The sequence below is a fragment of the Myotis nattereri genome (assembly GCF_964212035.1).
Source record: "Myotis nattereri genome assembly, chromosome: 18".
NCBI lineage: Eukaryota > Metazoa > Chordata > Mammalia > Chiroptera > Vespertilionidae > Myotis > Myotis nattereri.
In genome coordinates this window covers 13,115,794-13,138,841 of record NC_138093.1, presented here as the reverse complement: position 1 = coordinate 13,138,841, position 23,048 = coordinate 13,115,794, and the positions used below count along the sequence as shown (strand labels likewise).

The window sequence follows — 23,048 nt, the reverse complement described above, 5'->3', positions numbered from 1 at the left end:
CCGGGAAAAAGTCCCTCTTACCTCAGCCCAGAAGCGCTCGCCCCCCAACCCGGACTTCACCTGGGGTCTCCTGGGCCCGGAGCCACCGCCCCCCCCCTTTTTTTTTTTCTAATCTTGAGGAAACCTTTCCTGATGAACCCCGGTGGGACTGCAGCCACCCCATTACTCGGGAGGCCGAAGATGCAGGGGCGAAGGCGCCGGGAGGGAGCCCCCCGCCCCCCGCCCTCTACCCCCCCACCCCCACCCCGGCGCGGGAATGAAGCGGCGGCTCGGGGAACAGCTGTATTGGGGAGCGAAGGCTCCTACACGGTAGGAGGCCCTCCCAGGAGGTCCGAGGATCAGTCACGACGCGCGTGGCCCCAGCCCCGTCCGTCCGTCCGCCTGCGGCCCGCCCGGGGCCCAGCCGGGGAGGAAGCCCAGAGGGCGAGTTAAGGCAGCTCGGCTGAGGGAGGGGAGCGGGGCGGGGCGGGCCGGGCCCTCCAGGAAAGCTGGCTCGCTGAGGGGCAGGCTCCGTCCCCCGCGCCGCTCTCGAGGGGACAGCGGGGAAGACAGTCAATAAATAAGCCCGAGGCGGGCGGGCCCGGCGCCTCGGGTCCGGGAAGGCCGCAGGTGTGGGGCGGGGCGGGGCCTATCCTGGGAGGCCGGTCCGCTCGCGGCTTCCTTCACAAGTTAAAATGGCTGCCGCCGGGGACGGCCAGCGGGGCGGGGGGCGCGACCGGGGGCGACCGGGGCTTCTGCAGGTCCACTCTCTTCAGGGTGCGGCCCCGGTAGCCCTCGGGGCGGCCCAGGTACAGGTGTCTCCCCGAGTCCCGGGAGAGGCCCCCCGAGGGCACGCGAGTGAGCAGGGCGGGGGGCGCCCGGTGGGAGGAGAAGGGCGGCCTCCGGCTGCCGCCCACCCCGAGCCGGGGAGCGGGGGCCGGCCGGCCGGGGGCCTCGGGCACTGCCCGTCCGGGGGCACGTCCAGCCGCAGGGGGTGCGCGCATTCGCGGGGCAGGAGGCGGGAGCCGGCCGGCCGGGCGGGGGCGGGGGCGGGGGCCGGGGCGGGCTCCAGGGGCAGCGCCCGCGGGGCCGGCGGCGGGGCGTGCAGGTGGCGCAGCAGCTCCTCCAGGGTCGTCACCTCCACCGCCCGCCCCGGGCAGCCGCGCGGCGGCGGCCTCACCAGCACGCGGGGCGCCGAGCCGCCGGCCGCGTTCCCGCGCGCGGGGCCGGGGGCCTCGGTGGCGTTGTTCCCGTTCTGGTTCCACTCCCAGGGGCCCCCCGCGGAGCGGAGGCGCTTGGCCGGCAGCTCGGGCGTGGACTCCGGGGTGGGCAGGCAGGCGAGGTCCGGCGGGGACCCGGCCTCGGGCGGAGGCAGGAAGGTGGTGTAGAGCTGGGGCGGCGGCGAGGGGTCTCCGTCCTTGGCGGGCGGCGGCGGCTCCGGGCCCGGCCCGTGCAACCGGGCCAGGCTGCGGAGGGAGAGGGGGCGCGGGAGCCCGGGCGTCTCCAGGTCCTTGCTCCGATGTCGGTGGGCGCGGCGACAAGCGCAGGAGACCAGCAGGCCGGAGACCAGGGCGCCCAGGGCGAAGGCCGCGGCCACACAGGCCAGGAGCAGCGGGATGGGCACCGAGCGGGCGGCCGAGGCTGCGGGGAGGTCGCGGCGCACGCCTGCCAACCGATAGGGAGGAGGAGGCTGAGCGGCCGGAGGGCTGGGCGGCAAGGTGCAGGTTTCCCCGGGTCCTCCCCGACCCTCCAGCCTGGCCCGTCACCCCCCCCGCAGACACAAGCTGGCGCCCGGGCTGGGGGGTCCCCATCCCAGCTCCGGCCCCTGCAGCCAAGACAAGAGCAACTGCCAAGCTGCCCCAGCGGGAGGAGGCGGGGCCGATGCCCACCTGTGGGGCGCGGAGGCTCCGAACAGGCATTAGTGAGCACCAGACACGGACGCTAAAGGGCTTGGGATTCTTCCAGAACCGGCAGCCCCACACGGCACTCCTGTCCCTCCCAGCCGGCCCCCTTACCCTGAGTGTGAGCTCCAAGGGTGGAAGCCTGGGGCCGGGGGTGGGCTTCACTGGGGGGGCTGGGGGTCTCGGGGGAAGGGCCAGGACCCAGAAGCACTGGTGACAGAGACCAGGTCAGAGCCAGTGAGGCTCCTGCTCTCCACTGACACCCACGGAGCAGTTCTCCCGCCGCCCCCAGTTGGCACCCAAAGGCCCAGAACTCCAGTCTCTAGTTTCCTTGGGCTGCGGGGAAGGGCTCACCATGCAGGACGTTCAGTTATGTGTTCAAACGATTAAGCACCCTATCGCGTGCCCACCACCGAGCTATCTGCTGGGTATTTGGAAGATGCCAACCCTGTCCTATGACTCTCTCCGGGTGTCCAGGGTGCTGGTCTGCTGCTGCCATGGGCACAGACTTGAGTGAGTGTGGGATGAGTGAGGGAAGTGAAGTTGGGACAAGACTCACCATAAGCAGAGTTCCCTGTGCCAGACTGACTCCCGGTGGCTCCGTCTGTGAAGGGACAGAGGGCAAAGATGGGGGCTGGAGAAAGCTTCATGAACAGGGATTTTCGCAGAAGGAACAGTATCCGTGGCCCTCAGAGCCACGTGCAGCTATGGCTGGAGCTGCGGCCTCCGCTTCCGTTTACCTTGGCAGTCACCGTGCTCCATGGATTCCTGGTTCCCAGCTGGATCCACATCAGTCCTAGGAGGACATGGCGGTGACTCAGTGCAGTTGTACATCTTGCCCCACCCCCCACCCGGGCCCTCAGCTTCCTCCCTTATGGTGGGAACTTTCTCCTTAGGAGACCCGGGAGCCCCTCACTTACCCACGAGGTCCCCTGATATCCACACAGCCCCTGGAGCTATGCCATCCACAGTATGGGTCCTGAGAAGCCAGACAGCTCCTACGGGAAACTGAGTCATGTGAGGCTGGGACCTTCTCCATTCTAATCACATTCCATTCACCTGCCTCTTCTACTCTCACCCTGGCCTACAGAAGGCTTTTAGCCCAGTATTCCCGTCCTATCCGGCCCAAACCCTATTCCAGACCCTAGTTCCTGTGCCCCTGCAGAATGCTGGAGGCATCTCCCCACCAACCACCCCCTGTATTCCAGAGTTCCTGCCGGCCCAGGGAGCCCACCCAGGCAGGGCCCGGCCTCAGGCCCCTCTCACCTCCGACAGGCTCCATGCCGGGCACACCGGCTGAGAGGGAGGTAGATGATGCAGCCAGAAAAAGCCACAAAGAGCCTGTGACCTTCAGTGTCCAGCTCCAGTCCTATCACCTGCCGTGCTGTTTGGGCCGCCCGCTTCCCACTGCACCTAGGGTGAGGCCAAAGGAATCAAAGAGGGGCAGGCCTGGTGAGGTTCTTCTTCCCCTGAACGTGGTGAGAGGCACAAGCAACTAAGTATGGCTCATGGTGATGTGCCTGAGTGCCCACCCTGCCCCACCGCACTGTCCGGCTTCTCACCAAGCCCCTCTCTACGCCGTAGCTTCTGCCCTATAGAAGCCAATGTTGGCGCTCCCACCCCATTCCCACATCCCCATCTACCATCTCACATCCCATTCCTGTTCTGCAGGCCGCCCGCCCGCCAAAGGCCTCATGTCCTCACCGGGAGGGGCTGTAGGCATTGATCTCTTCCAACAGGATGGGCTCCCGGCCTCCAGATTGTCCCCCCGGGGGCAGCACCTTCAGCACTGTTCCATCATTGGAGCCAAGGAACAGGACTGTGGTGTTACGATAGGGACCAGCCGTGCCATCCACAGCTACCTGGGTCAGCAGGGCCCTGGAGAAGTAAGCCTGAGGTCAGGGCACCCGCTAGTGGAAGCTTGGTGCTCCAAGGACAGCCCATGTGTCCTGGTCCCCACTCCTGGGTCCTTCCCCAACCCAGCGTTTCCCTTCCCTTCCACTTTCAAGGGTACTTCCTCCCGCCACTGTGATTTACCTGGTGGGGTCAGAGAAGGGGAGTGGCTGAGATGGGAGGGTAGTGGTCTGTTTTTTTTTAGCCCCATACCTGCTGGTGAGGGTAAGGAGAGGCTGGTGGGTGGCAGGTGGCACAGTGGGGTCCAGCAGTGGGTGAGCCTTGATGAAAGTCAGGACATCATCAGGGAGATCTCGAGAAGAGGGGAATAAGGCAGCTACACCCACTCCTGCACAGGATCCTGGCCTGGTGGGCACATGGGAAGGGGCAGCCTTAGGGCAGGGAGCTGGGACGTAGGCTCTGTGCTGCCCACACACGCTGCTCCGAAACATGACGGGTAGCCCTTGCTTCCCCTCCACACACTCAGACCACTGCTTCCCTTCCCAGCTGCAGCTTGCCAGTCCCACTGCCAACACACCACAGCCTCCTCCCCAGGCACTGGACACCTTTCCCTTTCCTTACAACCCCATTTTAAGAGCAGACACTGCTTGATTCTGACCCACAAAACCCACCCCATCCTGGGTACCTGGGGGAGGGGACCCTGTCCTCAGACACAGGGGTCCAGGCCCCATCCGAACTCCTCTGCTCCTTGAACTTGCCCTCAAACCCACGTTCAATATCATCCAGGTAGAAGGCACAGACTGCAGAGCCAGGGATGCTGAGGAAGCCAGAAAAGGATGCGGGCTAGGTGTTAGAAGAGACAGCACAGCTCCTCCCAGGTAAGACGTGGCAGCTACCCTTCATGCATCCTATTAGGGGGCAGAGCCTGAGAGGGTGGGGTGCCCTGGATGCCATGCTAGGAGAAAAAGGATGGGCAAAACAGCCACTGGTTTTGAATGGAATATCCCCTCACTGACGCCATCAGTAAACTTTGAAAGAGGCGCTTGGATGCTGGTGGGGCAGGGGACAGGCTGGGCCACACTGGTTAGTCTAATACCAACCTATTGGTCTGGGTGCTGAAGACCCCAAAGAGAGCAGGGCGGCCATACAAGTTCACAGGCCCAGTCAAGGCCTGTAAGACGTCAAAATAGAAGGTGGCATCCCCAGGGACAGAGCAGTTGAGCCGAAGCTTCAGGAAGGATGTCCAATGACGGTCCAAGGCCCGCGGTGAGCCGCCCATGTCACGCTTACACACACGGGCCACACGGGAGAACTGTACCTGAAGGGGGACAGTCGGGGACAAGGGAGAACAGTGAGAGACAACCTCAGGGCCAGCGAGATGAGAGGAATGCAGTGAGTTAGAGCACCAGGACACACATGTCAGGGATGGAGCAGGAAGGGTATGCTGCACGAGGTCATTCTGGGTGAAGGATGAGGGACACAGCAGGATATGGGGCAGAGCGCTAGGGGTACTCCAACTTGGGGGCCCAGAGTCTAGGGGATTGCATTGTGGAGACCAGGCTCAGGAGCTGTCCCCTGACTCTGCCTTCACAGGATCCAGCAGAACCCTCAGCTACCCACCCCAGGTGCCCACCACCTCCTTACCCTCCCCAGCCGGGTGTCCTCCACGGAGACCTCTCGGAAGAAGAAGTAGACATGGTCTCCATGCTCCAAGGCATGGACAAAGTGTGGCTCTGAGGGGGAGTGACAGGAAAGGGTAGGGAAGAGTATCAGTACCTGCTCAGAAACTCCTGGCCCCATGCAGCCTCTCCCGTCTGCATACATGGACACTGCCTGCTCCCTGCCAGGGTCCGCCCCATGCACCTCCTCCCCAAGAGCAGCCTCCCTCCCCCAGGCCCGCCCTGACCTCGGAGCCACTTGGAGTCGTACTTGGCTGAGCGGAGTGGGGGCTGAGGGCCAAGGCTTCTGTAAACTACAGCGTCACTGGCCTGGAAATCTGCAGCTGTGGCTGAATACAGGCTGCCCTCTGGAGGGAGGGGTAGGGTGGAGTCAGAGGATCTGCATTCTGGCTCTTCTTGGGCCTTCCACACCCCTACCTCAGTCTGACTCTGGCCTCTACCCCAGCCCTCCATTCAGGAGCATGGGGGGAAAGACCAAATTGGGAGAGGGGCTAAGGTGGGAGCTCCCTCCAGCCACATGCCTGCTTCTCGCATGCTCAGGTGCTCACCTGCAAAGACAGCTACGTTGGACTGGGTGGCATCAAAGGGGCATCGAGCCTGCCCACTCAGCTCCTCACCCTCCTGCTGCAGCGAAGTTATCTGGAAACAGAGGGAACAGGTTCTTGGAACCCTTGGGGTCTTAGAGTCAGGCTCCATCGCCTACTTCCTCATGTCCCCTTGCTTCCTTCCCCCACCCCTTCTGGACTGGACCCCTGAACCCTGGGCACTCCCATTCCCCCACCCCCACTGGTCTGTCCGCAACAAACTGTCCACTTGAGTTTTCCTCCCATACCCATCCTGACCCCCGCACTCTCGCCTTTGTACCCCATAACTGCGGCACACGGGGCTGAATGAGTTCGTTCCACAAGCAAGGAGTGTCTGCGAGTCCGAGGGAACGAGAACACGAATGTAGTTGTAGCACTCGTCCTAGAGAGCACAAGCCTCTATGTCAGTGACAGGGTCCCTGGGACTGGGACAGGGGGTCACAGGAAGTAAGTCCACTCCCCTTGAACAGTCAGATCAACGTGGGGTAAAGTTCCAACTAAGCTATTCACTAGCCCTTGGCCTGGGCAGGTCCTTCATTGGCGCCTCACTTTTCTTTTTTGTGAAGCAGTGAAAGAAGCTAAACACCATTCATTCTCTTTCCTGCACATTTTCCTCTGGGTCCTGAGATGAGGGAGTGGGTAGGAAATGGGCACAGTGCGAGACTGCTAGGGCAGAGCCTGGAGGCAGGGTGATCTCCTCCCGCAGATTCTCCCTCCCCTCCTCACCGTCAGCTTCCCCCGCACAGCGCAGTTCTCCATGTCCTGGCTCCTCCATGTTAGATACTGAAGGGAGAATCGGGAGGGGGAAAATCGTGGGGCAGCCTGCACCCCGCCTACATTGTGCTTCTTTTGGATTCTTTTTCCCGCCCCCTTGGCTCCCATTAGACCCTCCCCAGCCTCATCTCTGTGTGCACCTCCTCCCAACCAGCCCCTCACCTTGTTGGGCACCAGTCCCTCCCCTTCTTCTTGAGCTTGTAGATCGAAGGAGAAAACATGATCCCTGAGGAGACAGGTAAAGAGGATCAGAGACAAGCCACGGCACCCACCTGAGCTCCTTTTCCTACCCTCGTCCACGTTCAGCTGCTCAGGGACAAGCAGTGCGAACCTCCTGCTCTCTACCCTCCCCCTTCCTCCATTTGGCATGTGTGCTCTGGGTCCCAGCATGTCCATGTCCCAGGAGCATGTGTGTCAGCCCCGCAACTGTGCCGCTGCTAGTTTACCGGGCAGCCACTAGCAAGGTCCGGTTCAAGGTCAGAAATTTCTGGAAGTCCAGCCCAAGTTCTGCAACCACAGCATCATCCTCCAGGCCCCGGAACCAGGATAATGGGGAAGTACCTGGAAGGCACAGAGAGGTGGGTGCTGAGAGCCAGCCAAGAGCTGACAAACTCCCTCAACACCCTCTCCAACCAGATGAAACCCAGCCACGGACACAGTGGATATGTGAGATGAGTTTTGAGGCATTAATTAAGTAACCTATTAAGAAAAATAATACCAGCTAACTCTGAGCACTTAACCTCTGCCAAACTCTGTGTTAGCATCTTAGGTGCATTGTCGCAATACAACAACCCTATGAGGTAGGTACTAATGGTGGTCCCATTTTACAGATGAGTAGCTTGAGGCTTAAAGACATTATGGAATTTGCATAGCTCATTTACCTTGGAAGCAACAGGTACCCGGATTCAGCTGTCAGGCTCCAGAGCTGAGCCCAGTCCCTTCTTGGTGCTGCCTTAGGGCTAGTGATTCTCTTTTGTGTCCACAATGTACTCTGTCCATTCTGGTGTGTTTACTCACCCATTTCTCCCAGACCTCTCTTTGCACCCTTCCCTCAAGGCCCCTCACAGGCCACCTCAGCACTCCAAGGTTTCTGCCTCCTCTGACCAACTACAGCACTCACCTGACCTGATCATGGAAATCACAGTCATCAGTACTCAAAGGGAGTCTAGCGTTCAGGAGGAGATGGTTTAACATTTGCATAGTGCTTAGAACTGTGTCTGGCACAGATAAGTGGTTGCTATCTTATCTCTCCCCTAGTAGTTATTCCCAATAACCCGAGTGCAGTTCCTTCATCCTTAAAATTACTCTAAACAGGAACCTGAAATAGATAAAATTCTCAGAAAAAGTGGGTTTATGGACTCCCTCACAGTAGGACATGGGCTTAGTAATAGTATTGGTACAAGTGCTGGAGGGGGACGTGAAAGGTACTGGGAACCACTGAACTAGTCCCAAGCCTGCCTTTTGTAGCTAATGATAATGGTAAACATGTAGAAAGCATTCACTTTGTGCCAGATAGCCCTTGCACTTTACACGCACTACCTAATTTAATCCCTAAATAACTCTGTGAGGTGGAATACTATTATCTGCGCTTTGCAGATGAGGAGACGGAGGCAAAGAAGGGTAAAGTACTAGAGCAAGGTCACATAGCTAGTGAGCAACTTAGCAGGGTTCCCACCTGTTCAGGTTTGGCCTGGCTGAGAGCCATGTTCTCAACCACCCTACGATGCTGCCTCAAAGTGAAGAAAGTTGGCCCAGGAATGAGAAGTGACTGAAGTGAGGTGCCAGCTCTCTTTATCTGTTTGCTCCGCTTTGCTGGTCAGGCTCTGAGCTTCACTGGGGCTGGGAGCCTTCCTGCACCTTGCCTCCCACACATAGGTCTCAGTGTTTATTTTAATTTTTTATTTATTTTTTATTGAGTTCAGAGAGGAAGGGAGAGAGAAATAGAAACATCAATGATGAGAGAGAATCATTGATCGGCTGCCTTCTGCACGCCCCACACTGGGGATCTAGTCTGCAACCCGGGCATGTGGCTTGAATGGGAATCAAATCGTGATCTCCGGGTTCATAGGTCAACACTCAACCACTGAGCTATGCCGGCCGGGCCTCAGTGTCTAATTCCTAAGCTCACACCCCAAGAGTGTGGTACTGGGCACTCACCTTGCAGGTCAGAGGTCAGCAGAGGGAGGGGATCCCGGGGAAAGGTGGCCTGGGTGTGGGGAAGTGAGAGCAGCAGCAGCAGGAGCAGCAAGGGCATGAAGTAGGGGGCGCGGGGCATCCTGTGCGGGGCAGCTCAGGCCCCAGGGGGTGCCCCCTCACCCATATGCTGGCCCTGAAAGAGGACACAGAGAACAGTGGGGGCAGGGCCCAATTCTCTCCACCCTGGAAGCAGGCAGGCTCCTCCCCCTGGTCTATCCCCAGAAGACCCTAGGGAATGGGGGAAAGAACCCTCTCTCTGGCACTGCCTTCCTCCAACCAACTGTCACTGTCACTCAAGGCCCTACCCTCTCCAACCGGCCCAGGCTGGCTGGTGCGAGGCCTGCCTGCATGACCCCAGGTAAGGACAGGACACCCGCTCCCCTCCCAGCCTTCTCACTCAGCCTATCCTCACTCCAGACCGGGCCTGGGACATTCAGTAGATGACACCTCCTGGCCCCCCTCTTGCTAACCCCTTCCCAGCTATAATTAGACACTAAAGCCTTAAAATTATAAATAGTGACTCCTTGGCACTGGGAGGAGGAAGAGGGCACCATGTCTGACTCCCCCTACATTTCAGACCCCCAGGGCACCCTGGAAGCACCACAGGCACTGAGCCCGGGCAGAGGCGGCTGTGAGATAGCCACTGTCCTCTTTAGGGTTGAGGAAGAGCACAGTTGGGGAAGGCAGCCTAAGGGTCATTGTCCGGGTCTAAACTCATGTTTCAGGGGCCCTCCCCATTGCTAGGGAGAAGCTGGGGGGGGAGGGGGGGAGTGAGGGGAGTTGCTGCTGTCTTAGCCAAAAATGAATCTGCATCAAAGCCAGATCAGAGGCTAAATTTAGCTCTGGCTGCAGCTGTCTGCCCGACCACTGTGCCCCTTCCCAGCCTCTCTATCCCCCTGCTCCCTCCCGGCTCCTAAGAACCAGTGCTTCTACTTAATGGGGGGAGGGGGAAGTGCAGACACACCCCCTGTGAGGAGCCAGGGATAGAAGGGACTACACTGGTGAGGAGAAATGGCTGCACATGTCCCTCTTTCTCTTCCTTCCCCCTTCGGGCTACCTCAAAATGGAAATATAAATTATTCAATGACAGGCAGGCAATCATAGTCCAGGGAAAGAAGGGCAGGGTGGGAGGGATGGTGAGACAACCTCCCTTCCCACCCATCAGCCTCCCCTCTCTGACCCACAGTGGGAGGTGTACACCAACTCCCTGCCTCCCCTGAAATTGAAGTAAGGGTCTGAGCAGGTTCCAGAAATCAGGTCAGAAAGGGTGAGAATCCTTTCTTTTGTGGACAGACAGCTACCTTTTACAGTCCTTAGCTGCCCATCCTGCCATGCCCCCCGAGCTTCCAGGCCCAGCCCATTCCATCTCCTCAGCAATTCCACTCTTGGAGCCAGGACCCAAGTGTACCCACCCCCACTCCAGCGTCACTGATGGGGAGATTGACGTCAGATGGGGTCTCGAGAGAGCTCGAGGAGGGAAGAGGTAGTAACGCCTAGATGACCCCCCTCCCCGGAGGCAGAGCAGTCAGCTAGCTAACGACCCTCTGGCGCTAAAAAGCCAAGTCTCCCTCCCCCACACTTCCACCACGTTTCTGGATGCTGGGACTCCCAGGGGAAGAGGTAGGGAGGGACACAGATTGTCTCCTATCCTTACCCTCCTGCCCCCGCCCCAAGTTGCCCTGGGCAACAAGTATCTTCACCCAGGAAACAACTTTGATCTGTGGCAAGTGGGGAGAACATCCAGACCCTCTCTCTGCCTGCGCCCAGGCCATGCTAGCTTCCATCCCCCGCCCTCATCACCTTTCCTTACCTGGGTGATGACTGCTGTTGGGGTTTGAGGATAGAAGACCTTTGACCTGATGGAAGGAGGGACAGAGGAGGGAAGAGACTGTGTTACTACACCTCCTTACCACATCCCTTAAAAGTAAATGTGAATATTCAGAAGTCTAGTGTGACTAGGATAGAGATGCTGGTGTGTGTGTGTGTGTGTGTGTGTGTGTGTGTGTGTGTGTGTGTGTTGACATTGAGCTTGGTTACGAAGGTGCTGGCAGCTTCATGCCCAGAGATGTGAGGGCAGGGGCTGGGGCTGGCTCCTAGTCAGAAACTGCTGAAACTGCAGGACCAGTCTTGGGAAAGAGGTAACTGGGAGAGTTTGTGGGGCATGATGACCACTTCCACGCTAAAACCCTCAGAATCCAGCAGCCTTCTTAGCAAAAGCGCCCTAGCTGGGGACAATAGAGGCTAATTTGCATCTCATTTACATGCTCTTCATTTCTAGGCAAAATGTTGATATCAGGCATCCCCATCCCCTTCCTTCTTCCCTGAGCGAGCAGGCCATGCCTCCCTCTCACCCAATCTCCTTCCACCCCACCCCCCACCTCGGTCCAGCCTCTGAAAACACTTGGTTGGCCTTTGCATGGGCCCCTAGACTTAACTATGACATAGCTTTAAGAGGGCTTTCCTTAGCTGTTTTGGGGGAGCAGCATCTGAGCAGCCTGGGGACAGGCTTATCCTGCTGGGACCAATCCCAGCTGCTCCATACCCCCATCAGAGGCGACTGGGGGAGGCCTGGCCGTCTTTTCTCCCCCTCCTCTTCCCTTGCTGGAAAGAGGAAACAGCCTTTCTCTCCTCTCCTGGCCCCGAAGCCACCTCTGGGGAGTGGCCGAGGTCAAAGCCAGAGTCTAGCGGGGGCTGGGGACGAGATGGAGAAGGGGAGACCGGGCTGGGGACAATAGCAGGAAGCCCTCCGGCTGGCCGCCCGCCCCAGTCCACCTTCCTCTGGGGGGGGGGGGGGGGGCGCGCCGAGGAGCCTCGCGGAACAGACGCGTTCGCACCTCCAAGGCATTTCCCCACCCTCAGCTCTCAGCCCCCAGCTCACACCTACCCTCCCTCCCGCCCAGCCCCCAACGAGGACAACCCAGGTGTCCATCGCCTCGCATCGGTGGGCCCGGGGCCAGGGGCTCGACGTGTCTCCCCCTCACTGGATCCGAGGCTCCGAGAGGGGCGGGTAGCAGAGTCTGGGCCGGGACCGGGTCCCAGAGCCACGTTAGCGGGAGGAGGGGCTGGAGGGGCCTGCAAGCGCAGACCAAGCAGGGATGGAAGCGGGGGTGGGGGAGCAGAGGCGGGTCTCCGAGGCCAGGGAAACAGGGTCAGAGGCTGGGAACCGACGAGGGCGGGTCCGGGGCCAGCGCCGACCCGGGTCGGCAGGCTAGGAGGCAGTCACCAGCTCGTCTCTCCTCCTCGGGAGACCTATGTCTAACAAAGCCCCGGACAGAGTGGGGTGCGGGAAGGAGATGGCTCTGGGACTGATGTTTCTGGAGGACCCCATTCCCCGACACTGTGCGGGGGCCAACCCCTTGGGCGGTGTAAGCCCAAGGACAGAGGTGCAGCCGTGACACCAAGTCCGAAACGACACGTCCCCCCCTTCCCATCCTCGCAGGGGCATCAAGAGGACCTGGTTTTACGCGGGTCACGGAGCCTTAGTTTCTCTGATGGGGAGGCAAGGACCAGGTTTTCCACCCTCCGCACAGTGCGCGCCTCAAATCACCCATCTTCGCGCTCCCCAATTCAGGAGACAGGACTCGGTCGGCAGAGGCGCCCAGACCCTGCGCCGACCGTACAGTGACGCGCTCTACAGCCCCCTCCGCGCACCCCAACTCCACCGACCCTCTCCGCCAGCCAGGCACACCGCGCACTGGCATCTCCCGGGTGCCTCGCGCACTTAGGAATCTTGCCTCCAGCCAGCCGCGCCCAGTCCTCCCTGCCTCCCTGCAGCCCTGTCCCAGTTCCTGGGTACTTGCTCCGAGATCCGAGCTAGCGGGGTCGAGAGGGCAGCGGGAGGGCAGCGGCCCCGCACCGCGCCGACTTCGCGATCCGTCGTTGGGGTTCTGGCGAGGTGTGATGAGCGTACGGGTTGGACGGAGCTTGGATCTGGATTCCCGGGCGCTGTCCAGTCCCGCAAGCCCAGTCGCAGCCCCCAATCCCGCCGCGGGTCCGCGGAGGAAAACAATGCGACCGCCGGGAGGTCTGGGCCGGGCCCCAGCAGCCCCTCCCGCCTCCCGGTCGGACCCGCCTCCGGTCCGCCTCGAGTTCGCCGCAACTAATCGGGCTCTCGCAGGCTGTCTAGACCCCGCCTCCTCGACACATTCCCACCAATAGGCCTCCTCGGGGGCGGGGCTCCCGGAGCACCGCCCAGTGAGAGGCCAGGCCGGGAGCTGAGCTGGAGACCAAAGCCAAGCTGGAGCTGAAGAGACCCCGGGCTACTGCCGAGAGCCAGACAGAGGAGGGGTCACACGTCTTAACGCAGAGAGGCCCTGGAAAGAAAGAGCCGCTGGGAGGCGACCAGAAACCCAGGGACCTCAGCCGGGCTAGGCTGTCAGAGCCGGCGGGACCCTCCCTCCCCTCCTTTCCTCTACAATGGCTTTGGCTACCCTGCTCCCTGGGGAGTCTCCCGCCGCCAACTTTCTGTTCGTCTTCTCTAGTTTTTTGTTTTGTTTTGTTTTTTTACCTCAACCCTCTTTTTTCCCCCCCTGTGCCTCCTCTGGTTCCTCCTGACCCCAATAAGGGAAGCCTGCATGCACTCAAGGGCTTTAGGCCTGAGACAGGAAGAAGGTCTTCCTAGTCCCCATCATCTCCTCCCCTCCCACCTCTACTGCCACAACAGGACTAGCTTGGGCAACTAAGCCAGGACCTAAGGAGCCAGGATGCCAGAGTGGCTGGTAGTCAGGCTACTAGTTGATGGAAGAACACAGGTGAGTCAGGCTAAAGCCAAAAGAAGAGAGATGTGGAGATCACGACAAACCAAGTCAGAGAATCAGAGGAAAAGTGACCAGCTGTCCCAATACCACATAGCCTTACTGTCCCCAAATACAGGGTTAGTTATGTCCCATCTTTCCTCAGAGAACCCTGGACATCCCTCCAAACAGCAAAACTGAAAACTGCTCCTTCCTCATCCCCACCTTCCATAAAGACCCTTTGATTCTAGCCCTGGCTGGGATGCTCTAACCAGAGCATCCTTCTGGTATGCCAAGGCTGTGGGTTTGATTTCCCATGGGGCACATACAAGAATCAACCAACGGCCCTAGTCAGTTTGGCTCTGTGAATAGAGCGGCGGCCTATGGACTAAAGGGACTCAAGGGTCCTAGGTTCAGGCCAAGAGCGCATGACATGGTTGCGGGCTCAATTCCCTCCTCCCCAGTAGGGGGTGTGCAGGAGGCAGCCGATCCATGATTCTCTCATCATTGATGTTTCTCTCTCAATCTCTCTCTCTCTCTCTCTCTCTCTCCACCTTCCTCTTAAAAATCAATTTAAAAATATTATTAAAAAAATAACCAATGAATGCATAAATAAGTGGAGCAACAAATTGATGTTTCTCTCCCTGTTTAAAATTAAATAAGTGAATAAACAAACAAACGACCCTTTGATTCTGGGACTGTCAGTGGGAAGGAAGAATAGGCTACTTCAGACAGCACTGATTGGCTCCCACCTTGGTATTGCCTACTAAGATTCTCCCCTGCGTGGGGGCTGGGACACAAGACAAACGTTCTCAAAATTCCCAGGATAGTGGGTGGCCTGGGAGACATTGGCATTCTTGGGTAGTTTTATCTGAATGAGCACCTCTTTCCTCCATGCCCCCACATCTTCTTCCCTGGACTGAAGGAAAGGAGAGACGAGTTTGCTACATCTAGCCAGTCTTTACTGGACTAAGATCAGGATGCAAAGCATCACTAACTGGGCTGAACCCCACCACAAAGAAGCAAGAGATATAACCATACATACACTCACACACATACATACACACAACACAGAAACAGAGACATGGATGGAAGGCCAGGTAAACCAGTGAGATAAACAGAATCAGAAATAATGGAACAATACATATACAAGGTTAACTGCTAAGGGTCTTGGGTCTAAGACAATTCAGTGGCCAGGGGGGCTGTTTTAAAGCCTGGAAAGAGGTTTTTGGAGAAAGACACCTCAAAATATAGAGGTTGATCCCTAACCAGTTTGGCTCAGTGGACAGAGCATCAGCCTGCAGATTGAAGGGTCCCAGGTTTGATTCTGGTCAAGGGCATGTACCTTGGTTGTGGGCACATCCCCAGGAGGAGGTGTGCAGGAGGCAGCTGATCAATGTTTCTAACTCTCTATATCCTATCCATCTTCCTTCCTCTCTGTAAAAAATCAATAAAATATATTTTGGGGGGAAAATATAGAGAGGTTGAAATCTCCTCAGATCCCAACAAGGGCTTAAGTACTCAAATATGTGCTCATTGAATAGACTAATGAATGAGGATCAAGGTGTAACTCATTTAAAGTTTTACAGCCCAACTAAAATTTCAATTCAATCCAATAAGTATGAAGTACTTATTTTAGGTACAATTGATCTTGGGATGTGGTCCTGGTCTTTAAGAAAATGACCATCTATTTCAGTCTGGCCCTTTAAATACAGTTCCTCATGTTATGACCCAACCATAAAATTATTTTCGTTGCTACTTCATAACTGTAATATTGCTACTGTTATGAATCGTAATGTAAATATCTGATATGCAGGATGGTCTTAGGCGACCCCTGTGAAAGGGTCCTTCGATCGCCAAAGGGGTTGCGACCCACAGGTTGAGAACCGCTGATCTATTTGCATTAAAACAAGACTTATCACCCTGGTCAGCGGTGCTCAGTGGTTAAAGTGTCATTCTCAGGTTTGATTCCCGGTCAAGGGGATGTACCTGGGTTGCAGGTTCGATCCCCAGCCCTGGTCAGGGCACATGCAGCAAGCAACCAATCAATGTCTCTCTCTCACATGGATGTTCCTCTCTCTTTCTCTCTGTCTCTCTCTCCCCCTTTCTCCCTTCCATTCTCTCTCCAAAAAGTGATGGGAAAAAAAAAATCCTCCAGTGAGGATTAACAACAACAACAAAAAAAACCCACACAAACAAAACTTACAGTTAGCCTGGCTGGCATGGCTCAGTGGTTGAGCGTCAACCTATGAACCAGAAGGTCACGGTTCGATTCCCAGTCAGGGCACCCCGGGTTACGGGTTATGGGCTCAATCCCTGGTGTGGGGTGAGCAGGAGGGAGCCAATCAATGATTCTCTCTCATTACTGATATTTCTATCTCTCTCTCCCTCTTCTTTCCTCTCTGAAATCAATAACAATATATTTTTTAAAAAGACTTACATGTACTAAATGATTAAAAAGCAATACCAAGTCTTAAAAAAACACCAAAAGTTACATTGAACATAATTCCTAAATGAAAGAAAAGATAATAAATTTTTTTTTGTGATGACTACAGAGAAAGATGGTGGATACATCTTGGGAAAACCTTGGTGGGAGTTGGCTTGGTGCGAAAGAAAATAAAAAATGTCCCAAAGAGGAACATAACTTAAGCAAAAGCTTTTATTTGGTGAGCATGGAGCCTGAAGCATGGGTAGCAAAAGGTCCTGTCTGACCGATATGTAAGATACTACTTAGAAGTAGAGGAAAAGGGAAGAGGGAGACAAATTATGGAAGGCTTGGTATGCCGAGGTGAGTAGGTTAAAATAATTTGATAGGAACAAGATGTCATTTTAAGTTCTTGAACAGGGTGTTTGTTACTTGTCAAAATGCTTTATTGTAGCAAGAAGACAAGGAGACCTTCTAGCAAGAAGATAGGAAAGTTCAAGGATGAGGGGAGAGAGACGGTCAAAGATGTTGCCATTGGGATGAAATGGATGAATCTGAGAGTTTTTTCAAAGGAGAGTTACTAGTATTTCAAAGTCCAAATGATGCTGTCCCAACACCCTGGAGTCTACTGGAGAAAATCACACAGTCCCACAGATTGACACCTTTAATAAATTCAGACTCTCCAAGCTTGGAAAATCACTGCCTCCCAAGCCCTACAACTAGTTATTTCAAACAACTGACTCTTTTTAAAAAACATATATTCTTATTGATTTCAGAGAGGAAGGGAGAGGGAGAGAGAGATAGAAACATCAATGATGGGAGAGAATCATTCATCAGCTGTTTCCTGCGCACCCCTCACTGGGGATGGAGCCCACAACCCGGCCATAGGCCCTTGACTGGAATCAAACCTGGGATCCTTCAGTCTGCAGGCTGACACTCTATCCACTAAGCCAAACCCACTAGGGCTGGAGTAAATTCTAAGAGGCTTCTATACTGTTCGATCCTCCTCCACGTGGCCAAAATGCTACAATTTTCAATTGTCTGCCTTCCTTGTTTTCTTAGTCTTCCCTTGCTATGTTAATGTTGATTGTTATCAGTGTTGCTTTTGAAAGCTTCTCTTTACTCTCTTAATTTGCTATTCATTATATGCTGTGGGTTCAGAGATGATTACTAGAAATGGGTATAGATTAAGAGAAAATAAAGACTTCCTCATGAGTGAGGTAAATGAACATTATTTCATGTGGCTGTTGTTATGTCTGGTCTTGGGTGTATATGTGTGTGTGTGGTTTGGTTTTTTGTTGTTGTTGTTATTGTTAATCCTCACTTCAAGATATTTTTCCATTGATTCTTAGTGAGAGTGGAAGCCCTGACCACATGCCCTTGACCGGAATAGAACCCGGGACCCCTCAGTCCGCAGGCCGACGCTCTATCCACTGAGCCAAACCGGTCTCGGCAAAAGTATATTTAAAAAAAATAAAAATAATAATAATAATAATAAGGACTTTTACTATTCCTATGATTTGAGTAGCGCCATCTACTCTTGTCCCCAGAGTGTGGTGTGGTCAGTGAATTGATAGAGCAATCAGAGTAGAATGCTACCACATTCATTATGAGGTTGAAGTTATTACCTCATAACCTTGTAAAGCAATTATCAGAAAAAGCATAGGCTTGAGAGTCATACAAAGTCCTCAGTCTGCCATTTATTAGCCCTCTAATTTGGAGACAGGTTATTTAACCTCTTTAAGCCTTAGTCTTTTTCATTAGCAAGAAGAATATCTTGACATTTAACTCATATAGGTATCGGAGGATTAAATGAGATATTTATATAACATCTAGCAAAGTTCAATCAATAAACGCTAGTTCCCGTTCTCTCCTATCACTTCCCTCCTCTGAACTCTTAGTCCATTCTCTTCCATCTGCCCCCACACCTTGCTCCATATGCATTCCCTCTCCTTTGCATTTTTCTAAGCCTCCCTCTCTACTGCTCCCTTCTCTCCACCTATAAAGGTCCTCAACTCTCAGCTAAAAATAGTTCCTCTCTCAGTCCAGCTTCCATCCCCTTAAGCTACCTTTCCATTTCTCTTCATCCCTTTACCACCACACTCCTTAAAGGAGTTAACACTCCCCATCCACACTGTATCAAGGACCCTCAGCTCTGGACCCTGGGCTCAGAGAGGCGGGAGTAAAAAGTCAAGACCCCAGCCACTGTCTCCAAGGAGGAAGACCAATGTTTTGGGAGTCAGTATGCTGTCTCGACTTCTGAATTCAATTTACCCTTTAACTTTTCACAACCAGCTAACTTTCTGATTCTTCCCCTTCTGCATGAACACCTTTCTGGGAAAATCACCAAATCCTAAGGTCTCTCATTAGTACTCATCCTGTGCTTAAGCAAGCTATACCATTGAATTTCTTTTCCAGCATACCCCTTTCTCAGCTAAAAGTTTATTGAAGCCTCTCACCCAATCCCACTGAGTTAATGATTTCACTTTCCTGATTGAAAACCTGTAATGCCTCTCTACTGCCTATGGGGAAAGTCTGAAGTCTTGAGCAAGTGCTTTAAGACCTTCCATAATCTGGTCTTTTTCTTTCTTTACTTCTCTCTCAGAACCTATGCTCCAGACATACAGAATCACCACTTCCTGAGTATGCCTCATATTATCTTTACTGTATTTGCTGTATGACTTATACTTACCCCCATCATCTGGGAAGCACTTCTTCCTCATATCTGCCTATTAAACAGTACCCATCCTTCTAAGTCTGCTTCTTTCGCCCTATAAAAAATACCCTAAATTTCTCTCTGCTCTCATAATTTCTTATTGATTTGAGAGAAAGGAAGAGAGAGGGATTTCTTGTTCCACTTATTTATGCATTCATTGATTGCTTTCTGTATGTGATCGAATCTGCAACCTTGGCATATTGGGACAACGCTCTAACCAACTGAGCTACATGGCTAAGGCTGTATGATTTTTATTTATTTATTTATTTATTTTTTACAGCGAGGAAGGGAGCGGGATAGAGAGCTAGAAACATCGATGAAAGAGAAACATTGATCAGCTGCCTCCTGCACACTCCCCACTGGGGATGTGCCCGCAACCAAGGTATATGCCCATGATTGGAATCAAACCTGGGACCCTTCAGTCCACAGGCCAACGCTCTGTCCACTGAGCCAAACCGGTTAGGGCGGGCTGCATGGTTTTTGATGGTAAATAGTTTTGCCTCATTTAGGAACTCTGACTTTCCTTCATTTAAAAAAAAAATTTTTTTTAAATTGATTTTAGAGAGGGAGAGGGAGAGAGATAGAAACATCAATGATGGGAAAGAATCATTGATTGGGTGCCTCCTGCACGCCCCACACTGGGGATCAAGCCTGCAACCCAGGCCTATGCCCTGACCTGGAATCAAACCGTGACCTCCTGCTTCATGGGTCAATGCTCAACCACTGAGCAATGCTGGCAGGGCCCTTCAATTTTAAAATTTCTTTAGCAGCTACAAAGTACATGGTAGGCTTGTTTCTTCCAGTGGTTCAGTCCTGTGCTGACACCTGCTGGTCAGATCTGGTTTGGCAGCCCTGGCCCTAGCACCTCCCCCTCTCAAGTATTAAGGGAGGGACAGTCCGTGCCACCCTTAATAAGCATATGCTCATGATAATATTGCTCCCCGGTCCTACCCGTCCCTGGAGACTCCAGGAACACACTCAAGTCTGCTGGTCTCTGTCTTGCCTCTGGAATCTCTAGCTTAAGTTCAATCTTCAGAACATTCTCCATTGACTGCACACCCCAGCCATTTGTACTTTACAAGATTTCAAGGAATTGGGCAGCAAGCAAAGAAACAAGCAGACCATTTGAGAACAGGGCTTACGTAATCCCTCCTTATCACCTCAAAGAATCAAGACTAGCCAGTTTGGCTCAGTGGATAGAGCGTCGGTTTGCAGACTGAAGGGTCCCAGATTTGATTCTGGTCAAGGGCACATGCTCGAGTTGTGGGTTTGATCCTCAGTGTGAGGTATGCAGAAGGTAGCCAATCAATTATTCTCTCTCATCATTGATGTTTCCATCTCTCTTTCCCTCTCCCTTAGTCTCTGAAATCAATGAAAATATATTAGAAAAAAAATAAGAATCAAGACTATTTCCTACAGAGTGCTATTCCTTTTGACCTATGTCATACTTCTAGGAGGTTCTTGGGCCATAAACTTTCTTGGTGACTGTATGAAGAACCGGAGGTTGAGCTGAGAGTAGGTAGGCGGGGCTTGAGGGGTGGGGCCAGGCCAAAGGGCCTCTCACTTTGGAGCTTCTCCATTCAGTCAGCTCTTCCGGAACATCCAAGGCAAGACTGGCACCCAGTGCACAGCAGGTGAGGGACTGGCAATGACTGGCAAGGGACTGGTAGGCTTTAGGGGTGAAGGTGACAGAAGAGTCCTGGCTCTGTCAGCCTGATCTTTCCAGATTGTGAGACTAACCCGATAGCATTCTGGGGTCTCCAGTGGAGGGGTCCAGCTCAGTTTTACCCGGGGCAAGACAGACATGGTTTGGGATGGGTTGGGGCAGGGCTGAGGCCTGGGGGTGGAGGTGTGTGTGTCTGACAGAGTACTGAGGGGTGCAAGGCAATCTTGGGAGACATGGAGATAAATGTAAGGGCCAGAGGAAGAGCCTGGCCGGAGGATCATAGGGCAGGTCCCAGGCAAGAGAAAAAGTGAGACTAGAAACAGGGAGAGAGAGGACAGTGGACCAAATGTGAGATGGCAACGGGGGCAACTGAGGGCTGGGTAACAGGAAGGCCAAGGAGGAAGGAAGGCCCAAATGGAGCAATCTCCTCTCCCGGCTGTGGAACATGGTTCAGAAAGCCCCCAACAAAGGCAGGAACAAAGCGAGGTTCCAGGTTCCCCTTGGACTGGCTCGGTTGGGGGAGGACCCCTCCACCCCCCAGGTACCCATCTTGCCTGACTCTTCAGACTCCCATATTGGTTTGGGGGAGAGGGTGAGGCTGCTCCTCACTGCGGTCACAGCCACATCCTGCAGAACAGGGGAGGGGGAAGTAAGAAGCAAAACAACCAGAACAACCCCAGGCAAAGACCACGGGGCGAGCACCCTGGACATTTGCAGCTGATGGGTCACCAGGAGGGTCCCAGTGCAGGTCCAGCAGAAGGCTAGACCTCTAGTACTGCCTGCCCCCCTGGGGTGCTTGCTTCTCATGCTTCCTCCGTGTGTTCCACAGCCTGACAGCCTTCCAGGGAAGGAAGTTTCTGTGGATTATTTGGTTTGAAGCCCCTTTTTTATCGTTTGCTAGTGACTTTGGCCAAGTTGCTTAATTTCACTTGGCTTCAGTTTTCTCATTGTAAAATAGGGATGTCTATCTTACAAAGGGTTGGGAAGACTGAGATAATTCACATAAAGCACTTGGCACATAGTAGGTCTCAATAAATGTTAGTTATTATTTTTATCAAGACTCCTGGGGCCCCATATTTCTCACTTATTTAAAGGCAGTATAGCACACTGGTTGACATGGGCTTTTGGAGTCAGAAAAACAGTAGTGTTTGATCTTGGGTAAATGATTTAATGAAGCCTCCGTTTGCTCAGCTATAAAACAAGGATAAAAATACCTACACCTCACAGATATATGGCACATGGTCAGTGTCCAAAATGGTAGCTGGGAGAATTCTTTGTCAGATAAGCCTTATCTTCTCCACTGTAGCAGAAATAGCCTGCTTCCCCATAAAACTTAACTTGAGGTGGGCTAGCCTCCTGTGTGTGTGTGTGTGTGTGCGCGCCCTCATTCCTCCAGCCAAAGCTATTCTGCTCCTCTAGGCTGCCTTAGAGTTCAAGATTTCTTACAGCCCTGGCAGGTTTGGCTCAGTAGGTAGAGTATTAGCCTTCGGACTGAAGGGTCCTGGGTTTGATTCCAGTCAAGGGCACATGTGCGGGCTGCGGACTCGATCTCCAGTGTGGGGTGTGCAGGGAGTAGCCTATCAATGATTCTTTCTCATCATTGATGTTTCTATCTCTCCCCCTCTCCCTTCCTCTCTGAAATCAATAAAAATATATTTAAAAACGAAGATTTCTTACAGCAGTAAAGGGAAAAAATAGGAACAAGGCATCGGGGACTGAGGGGCCCAGGGGGAAAATATGACAAGCAAAGATGCTGATGAGATAGAAACCAAATAAGAGACAGAAAGGGGAAAAGCTATTTCTCTCTTTCTTAGGAAGCCTGTGGCCTTTCTTCTGACTGACCGCATACCCCCGCCCCCACCTCCTCCTCCAGGAGCCATGGAGTCCTTCAGCTCAAAGAGTCTGGCACTGCAAGCGGAGAAGAAGCTACTGAGTAAGATGGCCGGTCGGTCTGTGGCTCATCTCTTCATCGACGAGACAAGCAGCGAGGTGCTAGATGAGCTCTACCGTGTGTCCAAAGAGTACACGCAAAGCCGGTCCCAGGCCCAGCGGGTCATCAAGGACCTCATCAAGGTGGCTGTCAAGGTGGCCGTGCTGCACCGCAGTGGCTGCTTTAGCCCCAGTGAGCTGGCCCTGGCTGCCAGCTTTCGCCAAAAACTGCGGCAGGGCGCCATGACGGCGCTCAGCTTTGGCGAGGTGGACTTCACTTTCGAGGCCGCGGTGCTGGGCAGCCTGCTGACCGAGTGCCGGGACATACTGCTGGCGCTGGTGCAGCACCACCTCACGCCCAAGTCCCACGGCCGCATCCGCCACGTGTTCGACCACTTCTCTGACCCAGGCCTGCTCACGGCCCTCTACGGGCCTGACTTCACTCAGCACCTTGGCAAGATCTGTGATGGGCTCAGGAAGTTGCTGGATGAGGGAAAGCTCTGAACCCAGCACATTCCGCCGTGATCGTGACTAAAGGGCTGGCTGAGAACGCAACAGACAATGAATGGGCTCTCTAACTCTGCTCATCTGCACTAATGCTTTTCAGTCCTC

The 23,048-nt window shown here is 54.4% G+C and overlaps 2 protein-coding genes across 2 annotated transcripts; one reads left to right on the top strand and one right to left on the bottom strand.

Moving 5' to 3' along the window:
• Positions 1 to 276: 276 nt before the first annotated feature.
• SEMA6C (semaphorin 6C) lies at positions 277 to 9,046 on the bottom strand (the record flags this gene model as incomplete). Its single annotated transcript, XM_081112342.1, is given in 19 exon segments — positions 277 to 937; positions 940 to 1,644; positions 1,995 to 2,090; positions 2,440 to 2,484; positions 2,621 to 2,676; positions 2,801 to 2,878; positions 3,147 to 3,293; positions 3,585 to 3,758; positions 3,987 to 4,139; positions 4,420 to 4,551; positions 4,835 to 5,052; positions 5,379 to 5,467; positions 5,641 to 5,760; positions 5,962 to 6,052; positions 6,278 to 6,379; positions 6,724 to 6,780; positions 6,934 to 6,997; positions 7,218 to 7,332; positions 8,929 to 9,046. Coding segments are annotated over 19 exon segments (2,835 nt in total). The 3' UTR covers positions 277 to 662.
• Positions 9,047 to 22,385: 13,339 nt separating this feature from the next.
• Positions 22,386 to 22,940, top strand: TNFAIP8L2 (TNF alpha induced protein 8 like 2; the record flags this gene model as incomplete). The annotated part of the gene is made up of 1 exon (XM_081112341.1): positions 22,386 to 22,940. One exon carries the CDS (start codon positions 22,386 to 22,388, stop codon positions 22,938 to 22,940), a length of 555 nt encoding a protein of 184 aa, XP_080968467.1.
• Positions 22,941 to 23,048: the final 108 nt, after the last annotated feature.